Here is a 15,549-nt window from a genome sequence, read left to right as displayed (position 1 = left end):
GAGACATTTTGGAATTCAATATACAATTGGAATCGTACTCCAAAAGGGCAGTGGGTGGAGGCACATGGCCTTTTTGCTGTCATTGGTGCTGCCCCCTGATAGCTGTAGGGTGGGATCTATAAGGAGTACACTGGTATATCCTGTCATTCTCCCATCAGGGCTAACTCGAGATCTCAAACCACCTTAGGAAATTAATTATGAGGTTAGAGCTGGGACAGCAAACAGATCTCCCCTTGCACACCAATTCCAATCAAGTGCCAATTATGGCTCCAAATGCTGTGTTGTGAGAGGTTCTGAGGCCATGTCCAGGCTCAGTAGGAAAGAATATGGTGATCAATAAATACCACGGTCTTGGGTATTGAGGGTGGAGATGGCAGATGGTGGTATGAGGTGGTATTTTGGTTTCTGGCTTGGTAGAAAAACAAAATACAACATAGGGCACTATACTGCAGAGCAGGGCAGCAATTCCTTGGAATTTGTAGAATTCAGTCACAGGAAGTTCAAGTAGAAACATTTTAAGGAAGGGGGGCGGATTGAGACAAAAGGGCATGGAAAAAAAGGGTAAATCTTTTGATCGATAAGAATGCATTCACACTGGAAAAACGTCAATGCTCCACAGTGGGAGAGGGCATTGAAAATTGGGTTGGTACCAGGAAAACCCCAAATCATCAAATCTATTATTACTTAGGGTAAGAGGAAAATTTAGTACAATGAGGCCTTTAAGTGGAAGTCCAGTGTACTTATTAAACCCTACTAAAATATCCTTAATTCTAGAAGGATGGATTTGTTGATACTAAAGTTTTAAAATATGTGAACTTCAAGCTGGTCATACCGAACCATCATACAACACAGTTAACACCTTCACCTCCCTGGGTAGGTGCTCCCCACAATCTCACCAACAGGTCCAAACTTTAGTGGTGGTAAGGTCTATTATAACTGCAAAGGAGGATGCAGGCTTCTCAGTCCCTCTGCCAAGCAATTTTAAGAGGAATTGTTATTCAGAGGACATGATCTAGAAATAGATAGGAATCAGAACCAAATGCCCATCTGCAAAACAAATAAAAACTCATTATCTTGCAGTCAGTCAAAACCAGATGCTAAATGAATGTGGAATTCACTTCAAGGGGGTTAAACTTTTGATCAACAATGAAGCTTGAAATCATAGTCCTGTGATTCCTTAAAGCACTGCCACCCAGTTGTCAGACTGAAGAATTAGCTCTTAAATTCCCTGAGCTCTTCGTTCCACTCTTCAGATGACTGTGGAGTTGTTCTCAAAGAAACACACACTAATTCAAAATTGTGCTGGTTATTTCAAGGCAGGCAGTGAAGGGTAGCCTGGGATAGAGAAGGCATTTCTCTTTTAACCTAGACTAAAGACACTGTTCTCTGAAGCCTCTAGTCACTTCTACTAAAAAATAAGTAAAATGTTCAACGTGGAACTTTATTCAACTTTTTTTTTTTAAATAAATTTATTTATTTATTTTTGGCTGCGTTGGGTCTTTGTTGCTGTGTGCGGGCTTTCTCGAGTTGCGGCGAGCGGGGGCTACTCTTCGTTGTGGTGTGCGGGCTTCTCATTGCGGTGGCTTCTCTTGTTGTGGAGCTCAGGCTCTAGGCATGCGGGCTTCAGTAGTTGCGGCTCATGGGCTCAGTAGTTGTGGCTCGCGGGCTCTAGAGCACAGGCTCAGTAGTTGTGGAACATGGGCTTAGCTGCTCCACGACATGTGGGATCTTCCCGGACCAGGGCTCGAACCTGTGTCCCCTGCATTGGCAGGCGGACTCTCAACCACTGCTCCACCAGGGAAGCCCTATTCAACTCTTGACAATAGAGTGAATGACTTGAATATTCAATACTGTTTGCTATGCTAACTTGCTCATAACAGTCAATCCAGACAGGTATATGGCATTACCATGACAGACAGTCAAGATGGGAATTCAAAAAAGTTATCAAAATTATGAGGTATTGGGGTGGGTTTTCCAGGAAGACCATCACTGAAAGGGGTAAGACACGTTAACCTTCATGTTCCTCTTTGGCCACGACAGGTGGGCAAGACCTGGACACGCTGAAGGGTCAGTGTTGTATGTTGGACAAAAAGAGGACACAGAGGGACTTCCCTGGCGGTCCAGTGGTTAAGACTTCACCTTCCAATGCAGGGGATGCAGGTTTGATCCCTGGTTGGGGACCTAAGATCCCACATGCTTCGCGGCCAAAAAAACAAGACATAGAACAGAAGCAATATTGTAACAAATTCAATAAAGACTTTATAAATGGTCCACATCAAAAAAAATAAATAAATAAAGAGGACACAGAGTTGTAGCCTCTCTGTTCTCAGAAGTAATGAACCAGAGAGATTCACAGTATGGTGTGGTCTGAAGTCAGAGGATGAAAAATATGGGCTTTCAAGGTACTTTTCCAGCTCTGTGACTAAGAGACTAAGCCTCATTCTAGAATTTCTCTTGTCTTGCTATGGGGTGACATCACAGTTAGGCATTTTTTTGGTCATGCCATCTCTTTATTTCCTTTTTATAGTCTCCCAACTAGGAGAAAAATGTTGGTTTAATGGGATTTAGTAGGAAGGAGATTACAAACTATGCTGCCAGTTCTTGAAACTATCTACCCCACAGGCCCCATGCAGATTCCCTGTAGGCCTGTTCCTCTCAGGGCATTAAATAATTCTGTTTGTGCTTCTAATGTAGTCCCATGATTTTATTTCTTAAGAAACTCGAGAAAATGTACAGCTTTTGAACTCTTTGTCCACCACTCAGTCATCTGATGCCCACCTAGGAGCTTTTGCGATCAAGTCAAAATCACAACGTATCCACTGGACCTCAGGGCGGTACACGCATCCTCAGATGATTGTTGTTGTACACAGAAAATGAGGGAATACAGCTAAGACAAATACCAGGGAGCTCCCAAATGGCAGTTCCATTTTCATTCCTTCATAAGAATCCATAATAATTCATGGTTAGCAATAAAAACAATCATTGTGCTACACCATAAACCACACTTTCTGATCGACAGAAAATGAGAAAGATAATTATAAAATAAAATAACAATGATAATAATACCATAACTTAAGATCTTTCATGTAGTCCAGCTACAGAATTTATACAAAATGGAATAATTTAATGAAACAATACTGCTCTCTGTATAAGTTAAATATTTTCCTTCAGCCTACCTAAGAGCTATAAATTACAGACACTAAATTTTAAATCAATGTCTCAACATAAAGTGTAAACAAATGGAGGGATCAAAACAAGCAAAAGGAACTGCTCTATATTCCCTCCTGCTTTTCCTTTTTGGCCAATGCAATCAGTGACACCCAGAGGAGGGTGATGTTTTCATCTGTACTGGAAATGGTTTAATACCTGTGTATGTAAGTCTTTCCTGAAGTCTAGTCCGATGCAATATCAGAGCGTCTAGCCACCCTCTCCAGGTCTTGAGCTTCGAGGTTGTTTGGCTCTAACTGATTTTGGAGACAGAGACAGGAACTAGGCCAACATCTGTTTTTATATAAAATTCTAGATAAAAATTTCCTTAACGCCAAGGCACCATGAGGTACCTTGGGATGTTTCTCAGAGCCCATGACCCTAGAGACAGGAAGGACCTCATGCCTTGGACAATATTTTTCCAATCTCTGCTTAGCATCAGTTGTTCTTTCTATGAATTTCCAAATCCAATTATTCAAAACTACATTGATCCAAATACATGTTACAAGTAGCATTTAACAAAAATGCTATCGTGATAGGGGAGGGGTTGCCCTTTGCAAGTTGCTTATTTTGCCTTTATTCTGATAGTGGTAGCCAGTCACTACAGCTTCTGGGATAGAATGAGTTAACAAATAAAAACATGGGGGATGGTTTGGGATTGGACATCGGGCAGACTGACACACCTCCTAGCTGTCTTCAAGGACTGTTCTGTTTAAATCAATAAAACTCTAGTAGACAAGCAACCTGGTTCCAGGGTGGGGTGATCCCATCTTCTGCACGTAGTTGAACTGAGACATTCTGAGAATGTCCTTTTACAAATTCCACATTTGCTCTTCCAACACTGTTGGACATTCTCTTTTTGTCTTCTCCTTCTCTCCTCCTCAGGCTCTCCCTCCCCTGCCCCCTTTTTCCCTAAAAGAAGCGGCCAACAGGTGGAAAGGAAATAGGCTACAGGAAACTGGCACTTGAGTCTGAAAAATCAACACATTGGTCAAGGTAATGCATTTGCCAAGGTAGTGACATTGACAGCATAAAAAGCAGAAAATTTGTCAAGGACAAGGTTGGACACTGTCTGTAAGTCTCACTACCAACGCTGCTCAGCGTTTTAAAAATGAGATCAGCTTTGACACACGCAGTTTTCTTTTTCCTCCTAGAGGAAGCACATGCCCTCAAAGGCCTTGGGTGCAAGTCTCTGGTCTCCAAAATTGTCTAGGTCTTTCCATCACCCATCTGGACAAGCTGGGTGAATTTAATGTGGTCTGTTCACAGATTACCTGGAATTGCTTTTCTTTTGCTATTTTTGTTTTCTAAAATGTTCAGTATGTCTTGCTCTGGCTCTTCTTCAGTCACTTATGGCCAGAGGAACTGGTCCCCTGTTCAAGCAGCAGTTAATACCTCCTGGCTCCACAGATTCCCAAGGATGTTGCTCCTGAATTCCACTTCTGTTCTTTCCTCCTTTCTTTCTCTCTCTCTCTCTCTTTTTTTTGCAAGAAATTATTGTCTTTCTCTCTATCATATATAGTTCACTCTTTACAGTACAAAGTGTTAAAATGTCAAACAAAAATAAATATCAGTGTTACAGTAGCTAGAATATTCAATAAAATAGATCCCTGCCATTCTTGATTGAAATGTTCAGTGAGACTTAATTTCATTTGGATATTTTTTTCCAGAGATTTGTGAAGTCTCATGTTCCTGTTATTGCAGCTCACGTCTAGGGGTAAGAAAGATGGGGCAGCTCTCTTCCCAGACAAAAAAGCAGGGAGAGAGTGGGAAGAGTCTGGGTGTGGGATGGATGTGAAATGCCAGTATAGTCATGAGATCTTCAGGGTAGGTATTCTTTCATTACCAAGTAGCAGAGCTGTAGTGTTTATTGGTCCTAACTGTGGCATCAGAACGCTCCCCATCTGAAGAGTCACAGTCCGATTCTTCAAACTGCATAGGATTCTGCAAAGTCAAGACAACATAAGACCTTAATTCCTTTCTGCAATCACTCAGTAAACATATTTTGAGCACCTCTCATGTGACAGGCGCTGTGCTGGGTTGCTCGCTAAGATAAAGGAGATCAGGTCCTGTCCTTGTGGGGTTTACGGAGAAAGAAGACATATAAAGATGATGATGGCAATTATGACGAAGGTGATGACAGTGATAACAGTGCCCCCAAAGCCCTACATATATTGTTTACTATGTCCCAGGCACTGCTGTAAGTGCTTTAACATCTATTAATCCACTCAATCCTCACAACAACCCTATGAAATAGGGGCTGTTATCATACCCATTTTACAGATAAGGGAACTGACCTACAGCGAGGTTAAGTGGCTTACCCAATGTCACACAGTGAGTTAGTGGAAAGGCTGAGATTTGCATCTAGGCAGTCAGATTTCAGGGTCTACACTTCCAACCACTATGCTATCGTGCCTCTCAGAAGGCAGTACCGTCTGTGAACTAAAGTGTTACATGTGCTCTGATAGCATGTAGGGGCTGGTGGGGACACAGAGGAGGGAAGCTCACACCCTTAACCAGGTTGGGAGATGGGGTCGGAAGTGATGCTTGAGTGAAATCTTGGAATGAAGGGTTCCTGAGCAGTTCCGTGTCTGTGCTTCCTTTGGGAGAACTGCCCCCATTCTGGGGGGGCTCTGTTATCTCTGTACTTCTACTGACTTCATGGAGGCAGTTGTTTTATCTTATATACTAGACGATGATTGTAAAGGCCCTAAGGGCTTGAGCATGTTCTAACCCAAAGAGCTCCAGGAAGGGAAGAGTGATGAGAGGAGAAGGGAGGAGAACCCCCCACCTCATAGCCACGGTCCTCCGCACACAGCTTGCCCAGAGACATCTGCGTCTTCACACGGCGCACAGCACACTCCTTGTCAGACAGCCCGTCTGAATGCGAGGATATCTCAATGGGGATCTCCGGCGTCTGGGACAGCAGGTCATCTAGCTTCTCTGCCAGGCGGTCTTCGAGTTTATCCACTAACTCCTCAGGGCTGTTTGAGTGGTCACTGGTATTTCCTTCCTCTCCGTCAGACACAGAGAAATTCTCAGAGCTAAAGGTTGAATATGACTGGCAGCTGCTGATACAGCGATGGGGCCTAGAACCACAAAGAACCAGAGGAACTTAGTCCCAGGAACGGCTACTTTCCTTTTTTTTTTTTGGCATGCCCCGGGATCTTAGTTCCCTGACCAGGGATCGAACCCACGCCCCCTGCAGTGGAAGCGTGGAATCTTAACCACTGGATCGCCAGGGAAGTCCTTACTTTCCTTTCCTTGTCAGTCAGTCGCAGCCTTGGTGGGAGGTGATCTAGTTCTTTTTTCCTGCCCCTGAGGGAGAGTCAAATCCCAAAAGGTAGAAACTGTTTAAAGCAACAGAGAGAGAAATCTGAGCTCTGTTTGTTTTATATGTTTATGTGGCTCCACACAACGCTCCAAAACTGATGGCTACCGCTGGTCTCTGAGAAAATCCGCTGGTCTAATGACACTGTGTACACCGCTGTGGTATGGAAACGTTCACATTGAGAGTGTGCTTCTTATACACAGAGAGTCAACCACCTAGGTTCTCAAGGGTGAAAGAGACTTTGGAGAGTCTCTGGTCTGACTCCTCTCCCACAGCAGAAAACTGGAGGCAGAGAAGGGAAGTGACGTGTTCAAGGCCACACAGCAGAGCTGGGCTCGGGCCAGGTCTACTCACGTACCACCATGTCCTTCCCTACCTGCCTGGGCATGGTGGGGCGTTTCTCATGGGGCAGAGCGGCCCAGAAGGCCGACCCCCAACAGAAATGTGCTTGGAAGGAACATTCACTCTGCAGCTGTGGGCGCTGCCCAGCCAGTTGCTGGCTCATTCCAGGTAACATCTGGGTTTAGCTCTGATGAGGCAAAGCTCCTGGGGTAGGGGGAGGGGATTTACGAAAGTTCCTCATTTCTTTTCCATTGTTTGCAAGAAGCCTAGTAAATAAGAATACTGTTAGCTTACGCTGACTTAACAAACAAAACAAATAAGAAAAGAGAAGACTGCCCTTTCCCTCTGTCATTGTCTGATCTTTCTGTATTTCTTAGTACAAAGCGATTTTGATGGCATATGATCTGAGTTTGGGTGATGGGCGGGCCAGGTGATGGGCTGGGGGCGGGGGTGGCATCAAGGACACATGAAAAGAGGCCAGATGGAGGAAGCCCATGTGGGAAACGGAAGTTAAAGTAGGACTCACACCTTCTCAAGGCTGGTAATCCAGGGGCTTCCCTGGTGGCGCAGTGGTTAAGAATCCTCCTGCAAATGCAGGGAACACGGGTTCGAGCCTTGGTCCGGGAAGATCCCACATGTCGCGGAGCAACTAAGCCCCTGCACCACAACTACTGAGCCTGCGCGCCTAGAGCCTGTGTTCCACGACAAGCCACTGCAATGAGAAGCCTGCGCACCGCAACTAGAGAAAGCCCACGTGCAGCAATGAAGATCCAACAAAGAAAGAGAGAAAGAAAGTCTGGTAATGCAGAAGGGAGACAGAGAGAAGAATGTTATAATATTAAAAGCAAAACCGTGAGGTAAAACTAAAATTTTGCATCATAGCAAGAAAGAAAGGTGGGAAGCCATCAGGTGGGCTGAGTTAATGGTGGTCATAAGAACAAAAGCTGGAAGTAACATAATTGCGATGCCTGTAGAATGAGGTCAGAGGATGAAAAGACATTTTATTCGGGCTCAATGTCCCTGCATAGGAGAAAACACAGCGTCCAAGGAAACAACAAGACAGCAATGGCAATGTGGTAGGAATAGCTCAGGGGATGAGGACAGATTTCAATTTTGTGTACAGCATAGGCACCCGGAGTACAATTTACCAAAGTACTAGAAGTCCCTTGGTTTTAGGAAATTCCTGGTTCTGGGTAGGTACACAAACCTTCCTGGGGGATTCTTAAAGGCTTCCTCTTCAAAAACAGATGCCTAGTAGCAGAAAAGGCCTCCTGGGAGGAAAACTACCTTCCATACTTCTACAAAAGGGCAGCTCTTAATTCTAGAAATGAGGGGTGTGGTCCTTCTTTAGTCCTATAAGCAAAGTTATTATTGCTGGCTAGGCAGGAAGCTATTTCTAAGGATGGGTGGAAGGAGGACTCGACTCATTTAATTATACTTAATTTGAGGTATAAAACCCAAGGCATGGAGAGTGCTATGGATTTAATTGCATCCTCCCAAAATTCATATGTTGAAGCCTTACCTACAATGTGACTGAATCTGGAGAGAGGGTCTTTAAGAGGTAATTAAGGTTAAATGAGGTCATATGGGTGGGGCCCTAATCTGACAGGTCTGTGGCCTTATAAGATGAAGATCTCTCTCTCTCTCCCCCACCATGTGAGGACACAGCAAGAAGGCTGCTGTCTGCAACCCAGGAAGAGAGTTCTCACCAGGAACCTTGAACTTGGACTTCCCAGCCTCCAGAAGTGGGAGAAATAAATTTCCATTGTTTAAGTCACCCAGTCTGTGGTATTTTGTTATGGCAGCCTGAGCAGACTAATATAGGGAGGTACACTAGAAATCAGTAAAATTACCCATAAAACAGCACAGCCATCTCTCATAAACTGCCCACTATGTTGTCAATTATAACCTTGAATCCATATTTATTTTCCCCATCTTGCAGTTCCTATCTAGTGAATTTGGATAAACTAGAATCTGCTGTGCATAGCCAGCTGCCAAAATGGGCAATGGTAGGTTCCAACTTCCCTATAAGCTGGCTGTTAGAAAGCAGCCTGTGATCAAACCGGAGGGCAAACTCAGGATTTTCCCTGATTACACTGAAGGCAATCACATGTGTTTATTGGTTTTACCTCTGTCTTCGTGGAAATTCAACTTCACTATCTACTTCCCCTTCTTCCTCTTCAGAGGAGTCATCTCCACTCTGAGGAGAACAAGGAGGGAAGAGTCTTATTTCTCTTTCTCTCTCTCTCTTACACACACACACACACACACGCACACACTCCTTGTAAAAGATTTAATTTTCATCAAAGACATTGAGTGGTAGCTTGCTGTCATTTTTAAACATATATCTCTTCATTCATTTAGCAACTTTCCCTGGGTGTCCATGATGAAAGGCCCTGAACTTGAAGAGGGGAAACTGGAGAAGAGGTCTTGGATTTTGGGGTGGTGTCTTGTAACCACTGTCACTTGTGGTTCTAGGCTCTGATACAGAGACTCCAATAAGAGGTGATCTTTTAGTTCTTCAAAGCCCAACAACTACTTTTTCCCCTTTTATGTACCAATCACCTTTTCACTAATATTATAGTTATTATGCTTACATCATCTCTACAACTAAGACATACATTATTTAGGGTCAGACCCCATCTTGTTGTACTGTATTCCTCCTCCACCATTAATACAACACTGCATACAAGGTAGGTGCTTAGCACATGACTGAGTCAGCATGTGGGCACAGATAAGAGAACTCTGGTTGGGACATCTGAGGCCTCATCATTGCTGGGGCTCTGTGGTTGATCTGGAAGGGTGGGTAAGTGTCCCATCTGAGAACATGATCTTCCCTGTGAGGGAAGATTCCATTTCCCTTCCAGGGCATAGGAACAGCCCCACTTCAGATCAACTGTCATTAATGCATGGGATTACTACAATCCCTTGTGAGGTGGGTAAGTAGGTCCAAATAACTGTACCAAAAATTGAGGATAATTTACCTTTAAAGTCATTTCTGACAATCCATCACTTTTACCCATTTGTATTCTGATGTGCTTTTTTGCGTAGGAAAGACAGGGATGGAGTTATCCTGACTGTGGAGATGAGCACCTCCCCCTAGAAGACCCGTGGGAGTGTATCTCAGCAGAGAGAAGTTAAGCTGCTCTGTGGGAGTGTGGTTTTAGTGAGGCCAAAAGTAGACGGGGTGTGTTCCGTGGCCTGCAGACCCACGGATGCCTCAAAATGGCATCAGGATGGTTCAAAGATACATGTTACTTGGGAGGGGACGGGGGAATGGGGTGATTGCTAAAGGGTGCAGGGTTTCTTTTTGGGGTGATGGAAATATTCTAAAATTAGTTGTGGTGATGGCTGCACAACTCGAGAGAAAGAACTGAGTTATACACTTTAAATGGGAGAACTGTGTGGTATGTGAATTGTATCTCAATAAAGTTGTTACGAAAAAATTATGTTATTGGCTTTAGGGGTCAGAGGAGCAGAGACTGACTTAGCCCAAATCCACTGCACTACCTGAAACACAATTTATTTCTGGGAAAGCTCAGTCAATAGCAGCACTGTATGCGGAGGAAGAAATACAGTTCTGAGACAGTGGCCTTCAGCTTCAGCTGCTTTTCTAGTAAATGTCTAGTTGACCAAAACATCCTCATTTACATTTTAGACATTTTCATTCCTTCAACGGAACTTCTGATGAACGATGATGATATGAAACAGTAGTTAGAATTGAGTGGGTGTTTTCTCTGTGCTAAATACTTTTCGTACATAGTGTTATTTTTAACACATTAGCAAGATGAGCTCACATTTTTGGAAGGTTGCTATGTGCCAGGTCCTGTTCTAAATGTTTTATATGTATTAACTCATTTAATCTTCACATCGACCAATGAGACAGGGTCCACTATTAGCTCCATTTCATAGATTAGAAACCGATGTTCATAAAGGTAATAAGTGGAAGAGCCTGGCTTTGAACTCAGGTCTGACTCCCAAGTTAGGGCTCTTACCCACAAGGGAGGAGAGGTAGCCCGCCTCCCAGCTAATAAACCACAGGCAGCCAGTGGGCGAGGAACAGGTTTCAGTGACTGAGAACCAGCTGGATCATGACGGTTATTAATTAAGGCGATACTGTGAAGAAAGCTAGTTCCATGGGGGATTAATAGATGTTATTTTAAAAAGGCAATACGGTCACATAGGTGAGGGAAGTGCTGGATTAAACAAGGTTATTGCATGATTTTCAAAGCCTAGGATTTGTTAATGTGAGCTTAGGAAGCTCCAAGAGGGGACAGAGAATACTGTTTCCCAAACATGTTTTATAACGGGAGCCTTCCTTCTTGCTACATCCCTTAGGACTAGGCTAGAGTAGCGGATTCCAAACTATTTTGATGACATGTTGCTAACACATGGCTATTTTTCATTGATAAATTATCTACATTTGAATCAGTCCCCTGATTCAGGAGTTTCCAAAGTGTACTCCTTAGTCCATCACTTAAGCAGTGTGGAAAGTATTAAAAGTAAATAAACTATTTATGCTTTTGTTATCTCATCCTTTTACAAAATGCATATTTTTTATGTACGTTTTATACTGCATAGAATATGACAGGCTCTGACATTCCTTGAAGGCAGTGACACACACCGCGGCTGTCATCACACCTTACCTTCTGAAGGGGCCTTGTTTTTCGAGGTAGCGCTGGGGGGGTGATGTGATGAGAGGTGTTGAGGGATGATGCAGACCCACAGCCGCTGAATTCCTTTTCTTCCATTTTCTCAGAACCTTGGGCATTTTCCGAGAGGGGATTGTGTGCTGGTGGCTTGAAAAGGTTGGGGTTCCTCCCCACGGGCTTGGCAGAGGGGACGTCTACGGACCCATGCTGTTCTGGCCTGCGCTGGAGGCAGGGGTCATAGGGGTCAGCCTGACAACAGCCCCAGGGGCCAGCCTGGCCCTTGTTGGGCTCAGAACTTTTCCAGCAATCTGCTGCCACGGCCGTGGAGATGAGGTCAGGGCTGGAGCCAGGCATCTGTCTTTGAGCATGGCTGCTGAGTGGGCTCCGTAGGGCCGCCGCGGGGCCAAAATACCTCAGGTTGTTGGCGCAGGTTGCAACGTCCTGTCCGTGCATATCGAGTCTGGGACGGTGACTCTGAGACGTGGCAGGAGGGGGTTGCTGGTGTTGCTGCTGCAGAGGACTACGGTGATGGGGAGAAGGGTATTCGGACTGAGCCTGGTGCAGGTAAGTGGGATGGGGTGAATTTTCCCGGGCTGGCTGGCTTTTTAAGATCGCCGCAAAGTCACTATGGCTGCCTCGGCTACTCCCGCGGCGGTGGCGTGGTTTGCTCCGATATCGGCTCTTGCTGCTGGAGGTGGACATTTTGGGACTTCCGGACAAAGGGGATGCAGTGGGAGCCACTTCCACACTGGGGATACCTTCAGATCTCAACAGATCTGGCCTGGGAGAAAAGAACAGGTTTGGTTTTAAACACATGAAGACACATTCAAGTTTGGGGAAATGTATCCCAGGCCTTAAAGTACACATAATCTTTGAATCAGCAGTTACATACACAGGGATTTATCCAGTGGAGATAATGGATGTGCACAAAGATGTATGTTGGAAGATGTTATGTTAAAGCATTGTTTAAAATAGCAGAAAGCTAGAAACAACCTAATGTCCACTTACAGAGGATTCCCTTTATTCCTTCTGGATTTTATTCTGTGCTTCACTAGCTGAGTACTCAAACCCCTTTAAATTCTAATTTTACCCTACAGGCTTCTTGACCTCTTCCTCATAGTGTCAGCTCTCAGCTTGGTGCCAATATGCCAAGGCACAGGCATGGGCGTTTGCTCACGATCAGAAATCTGTCTGGTGATGGATCCCATGAGGGATCACAAAGGACAGAGGTCTGGGACCAGAGAAGGAAAGCGCAGTTAATTAGACAAGAGGCTAAATTCAGGGAGTTTCGTCTAGACATGGTCCCCTTGAGGGCTGCTACTAAGTCATATCCACCTTTGCATGTGGAGGACACTAGCAAGGAGTCTTGCTCACAGTAGGTACTCAATAAATGTTTCAGGAAGGGGCCGAAGGGGTTGGCAGTAGAGGAGGGGGAATTAATAGAGAGCCCAGGAGGTTGCGTAGAGCCAGTAAGAGAAGGGCTCATGTGGAACGACCTGGTATTCTACCGTGTTCCTAAAGGGAGGAGGGCCTCTCTCAGCCCACTGAGCTAGTCACGTGGCTCACGTGCAGGAGGAACCCAGAGCCTGCAGGCAAACCTTACACACACCAACACCAAGGCACACAGGCAACCAATAAATGATTTCTAAACTGAAGAACTGATTCAGGGCAGAGACTCTAGGATGCCAGGTAGTATCGCTACCTCCTTCCTCCCAAAGAGTAGCCCCACCCTTCTTTCGGACCAGACAGACACAAATCAGCTGGAGATTTCAGAGCTGGAGGGCCCAAACTCTTTTTTTTTTTTTTTTTTTAAATAAAACAACAGAATCCTTTACTCAAATGAATTATGAGAAACCCAATATATAAAATAGATACAGTAAGAGAACAGATTGGTGGCTGCCAGAGGTGGGGGTGGGAATAGGGGGTGGGCGATATGGGTGAAGGGGGTCAAAGGTACAAACTTCCAATTATGATATAAATAAGTCATGGGATGTAATGTACAGCATGGTAACTATAGTTAATAATACTGTATTGGATATTTGAAATTTGCTAAGAGAGTACATCTTAAAAGTTCTCGTCACAAGGAAAAAAAATTTGTAGCTGTGTGTGGTGATAGATGTTAACCAAACTTATTTTGGTGATCATTTTGTAATATACACATATGTTGAATCATTATGTTGTACACCTGAAATTAATATAATGTTATATGTCAATTATATCTTAAAAAACCCAAACCCAGATATAGTAGAACAGCTGAAGAGAGGAGGGAGAGCAGAAGCCCCTCCCATGGGGCTCCCCCTCCTTGTCCTCTCTACCCCTGCAGTGGCCTCAGAGACACCTCTGTTCAGGCCCTAGGGGGTCCCAGACCTTGTAAGGAAACCACAGATGCAGTCCTGCCTTCATCCTATGTGATGAAGAACCCAAACCCCAGCCAAAGTGGCTCCTGGTCTCACAGCTCATTACTATTAGAATCCAGACAAGAAGTCTCTCCTACTTGACAGTCTGGCTTGTTGGACGTCAGAATACAGCTTGCAGGTGCGTACAAATCACTTGGGAGCTTGTTGAAATGACTGCACGGGTCTGGGATGGGGCCTAGGAGCCTGCGTTTAGCAGCCACGCTCTCAGATGATGCTGAACTAAGGACTACAGTTTGAAGAGGCTCACAGGAAATCAGTAGGCATCCGGCAATAGGAGATGGGTTTTTCTTCTCTTTCAGGAGAAGTTCAGTTAAAGGCTTGTCTTAGCACAGAAGTTCCAGGTATAGTTGGTTTATGATGAGGCGGGTAGGGTACTGTGCTGCTGTCAGCATCTTCCTGTCTCAGAGTCACAGCTTTGTGGTCAGCTGGCCAACTTGTGGCACAGAAGGCATCTGGATCGAGGAGGTCCTGGGGCTTTTTATTGAGGAAAGAGAGCCCTCCAAGGCCCAGTTAGGGCATCTATCAATACTTACACAGTAACTGGCTATGGCGGGATCTAAAAGAAAGCTAAGGTGAGAGTGCCATTAAGTCAGGTAAAGGCTGTGTTTATTGAACCTGGCAGTGCAAAACGCAAAGAATAACGCTGAGACAGCGCTTCACAGTTGACAAAGCAATTTACAATATATAAAACACAAGTTTCCTACCATTACAATATCCATGTTACAGATGAGGGCACTGAGGGATCAGAGGGTAACTTAGCTGGCTTGTGTCTCTCACAAAGCTAGTAAATGGCAAAACTCACAACTTGAAGCCAAGTTTTTGGACACCGAGAAATAGTTCTTCCTCCATTCCAAGCTTCTCCATATTATGAAGTATTTAGATTACCTTATTAGACTATACTCACTTGTGATGGGCTTGGTGGATCCATCACTGAACTCCGACTCTCTTTTCAGTCCCTAACTAAACGCAAACTGAAACCAAGGCTAAAGGATAGTGGATGGTTTCTCCTCTCTGATCGCCTCAGTGGGCATTGGCCTTCTGACTCCATAATCACTGGACTGTCCAAGTAATCTGAAACATAAATCTTTCACGGGGCAATCAACTGAAAGCATAACTCTCTGCAGCTCTAATACCTACTCCGGGTTACCTTTCCAGACAAGTTCAGCTCACTGACTAAGCATCTACTGGTGCTGTCAAACTCTTGCAAATGCATTTCTCACAGGCAAAATAAAAGTAAACACAAGCTCACACTGTGAAAAATTAAACAGTACTATTTTCTCCCGAAGTGCTCTTTGTTTTAACTGTCGGCAGACTGCAGGGAGGAGCCAGCAGGTGAAGTCTGTGCCTCGTTTGTACACCAAAAGAAGAGAGGTGCTGGGATTCCTGGAAGGTTTTGCCGGGTGCTAACTGAAAACAATTTCTCAGAGCTTGACCAGAAGATGGTCAGTAAAAGCAAAACTGGAATGAATCCATGTAGTTATCCCTCAGTAGTTTAGATTTATGTTAGTCATGCTGTGCTGGAATGGTCACTGTTCTGAAAGCCTTAAAATACACGCTTGGTTTGCATTTTCTCACTGTCTTTATTCTTCCTGCATTTGGC

The 15,549-nt window shown here is 44.5% G+C and overlaps 1 protein-coding gene across 2 annotated transcripts in view; it reads right to left on the bottom strand.

Moving 5' to 3' along the window:
* Positions 1-2,086: 2,086 nt before the first annotated feature.
* Positions 2,087-15,549, bottom strand: part of MAP3K13 (mitogen-activated protein kinase kinase kinase 13) — a 163,930-nt gene continuing 150,467 nt past the window's right edge. For both annotated transcript variants that reach the window (XM_079921837.1, XM_079921838.1), the window contains 4 exons: positions 11,527-12,313; positions 9,010-9,080; positions 5,999-6,296; positions 2,087-5,151 (listed from right to left, as the gene is read on the bottom strand). In XM_079921837.1, the coding sequence (XP_079777963.1) occupies positions 5,050-5,151; positions 5,999-6,296; positions 9,010-9,080; positions 11,527-12,313 (1,258 nt within the window). In that variant the 3' untranslated portion in view covers positions 2,087-5,049. The remainder of the gene's footprint in view (positions 5,152-5,998; positions 6,297-9,009; positions 9,081-11,526; positions 12,314-15,549) is intronic.

This window comes from Stenella coeruleoalba (genome assembly GCF_951394435.1).
Source record: "Stenella coeruleoalba genome assembly, chromosome: 5".
NCBI lineage: Eukaryota > Metazoa > Chordata > Mammalia > Artiodactyla > Delphinidae > Stenella > Stenella coeruleoalba.
Note: the sequence above shows the minus strand (reverse complement) of the source record. Positions and strands in the feature narration are given on the sequence as shown.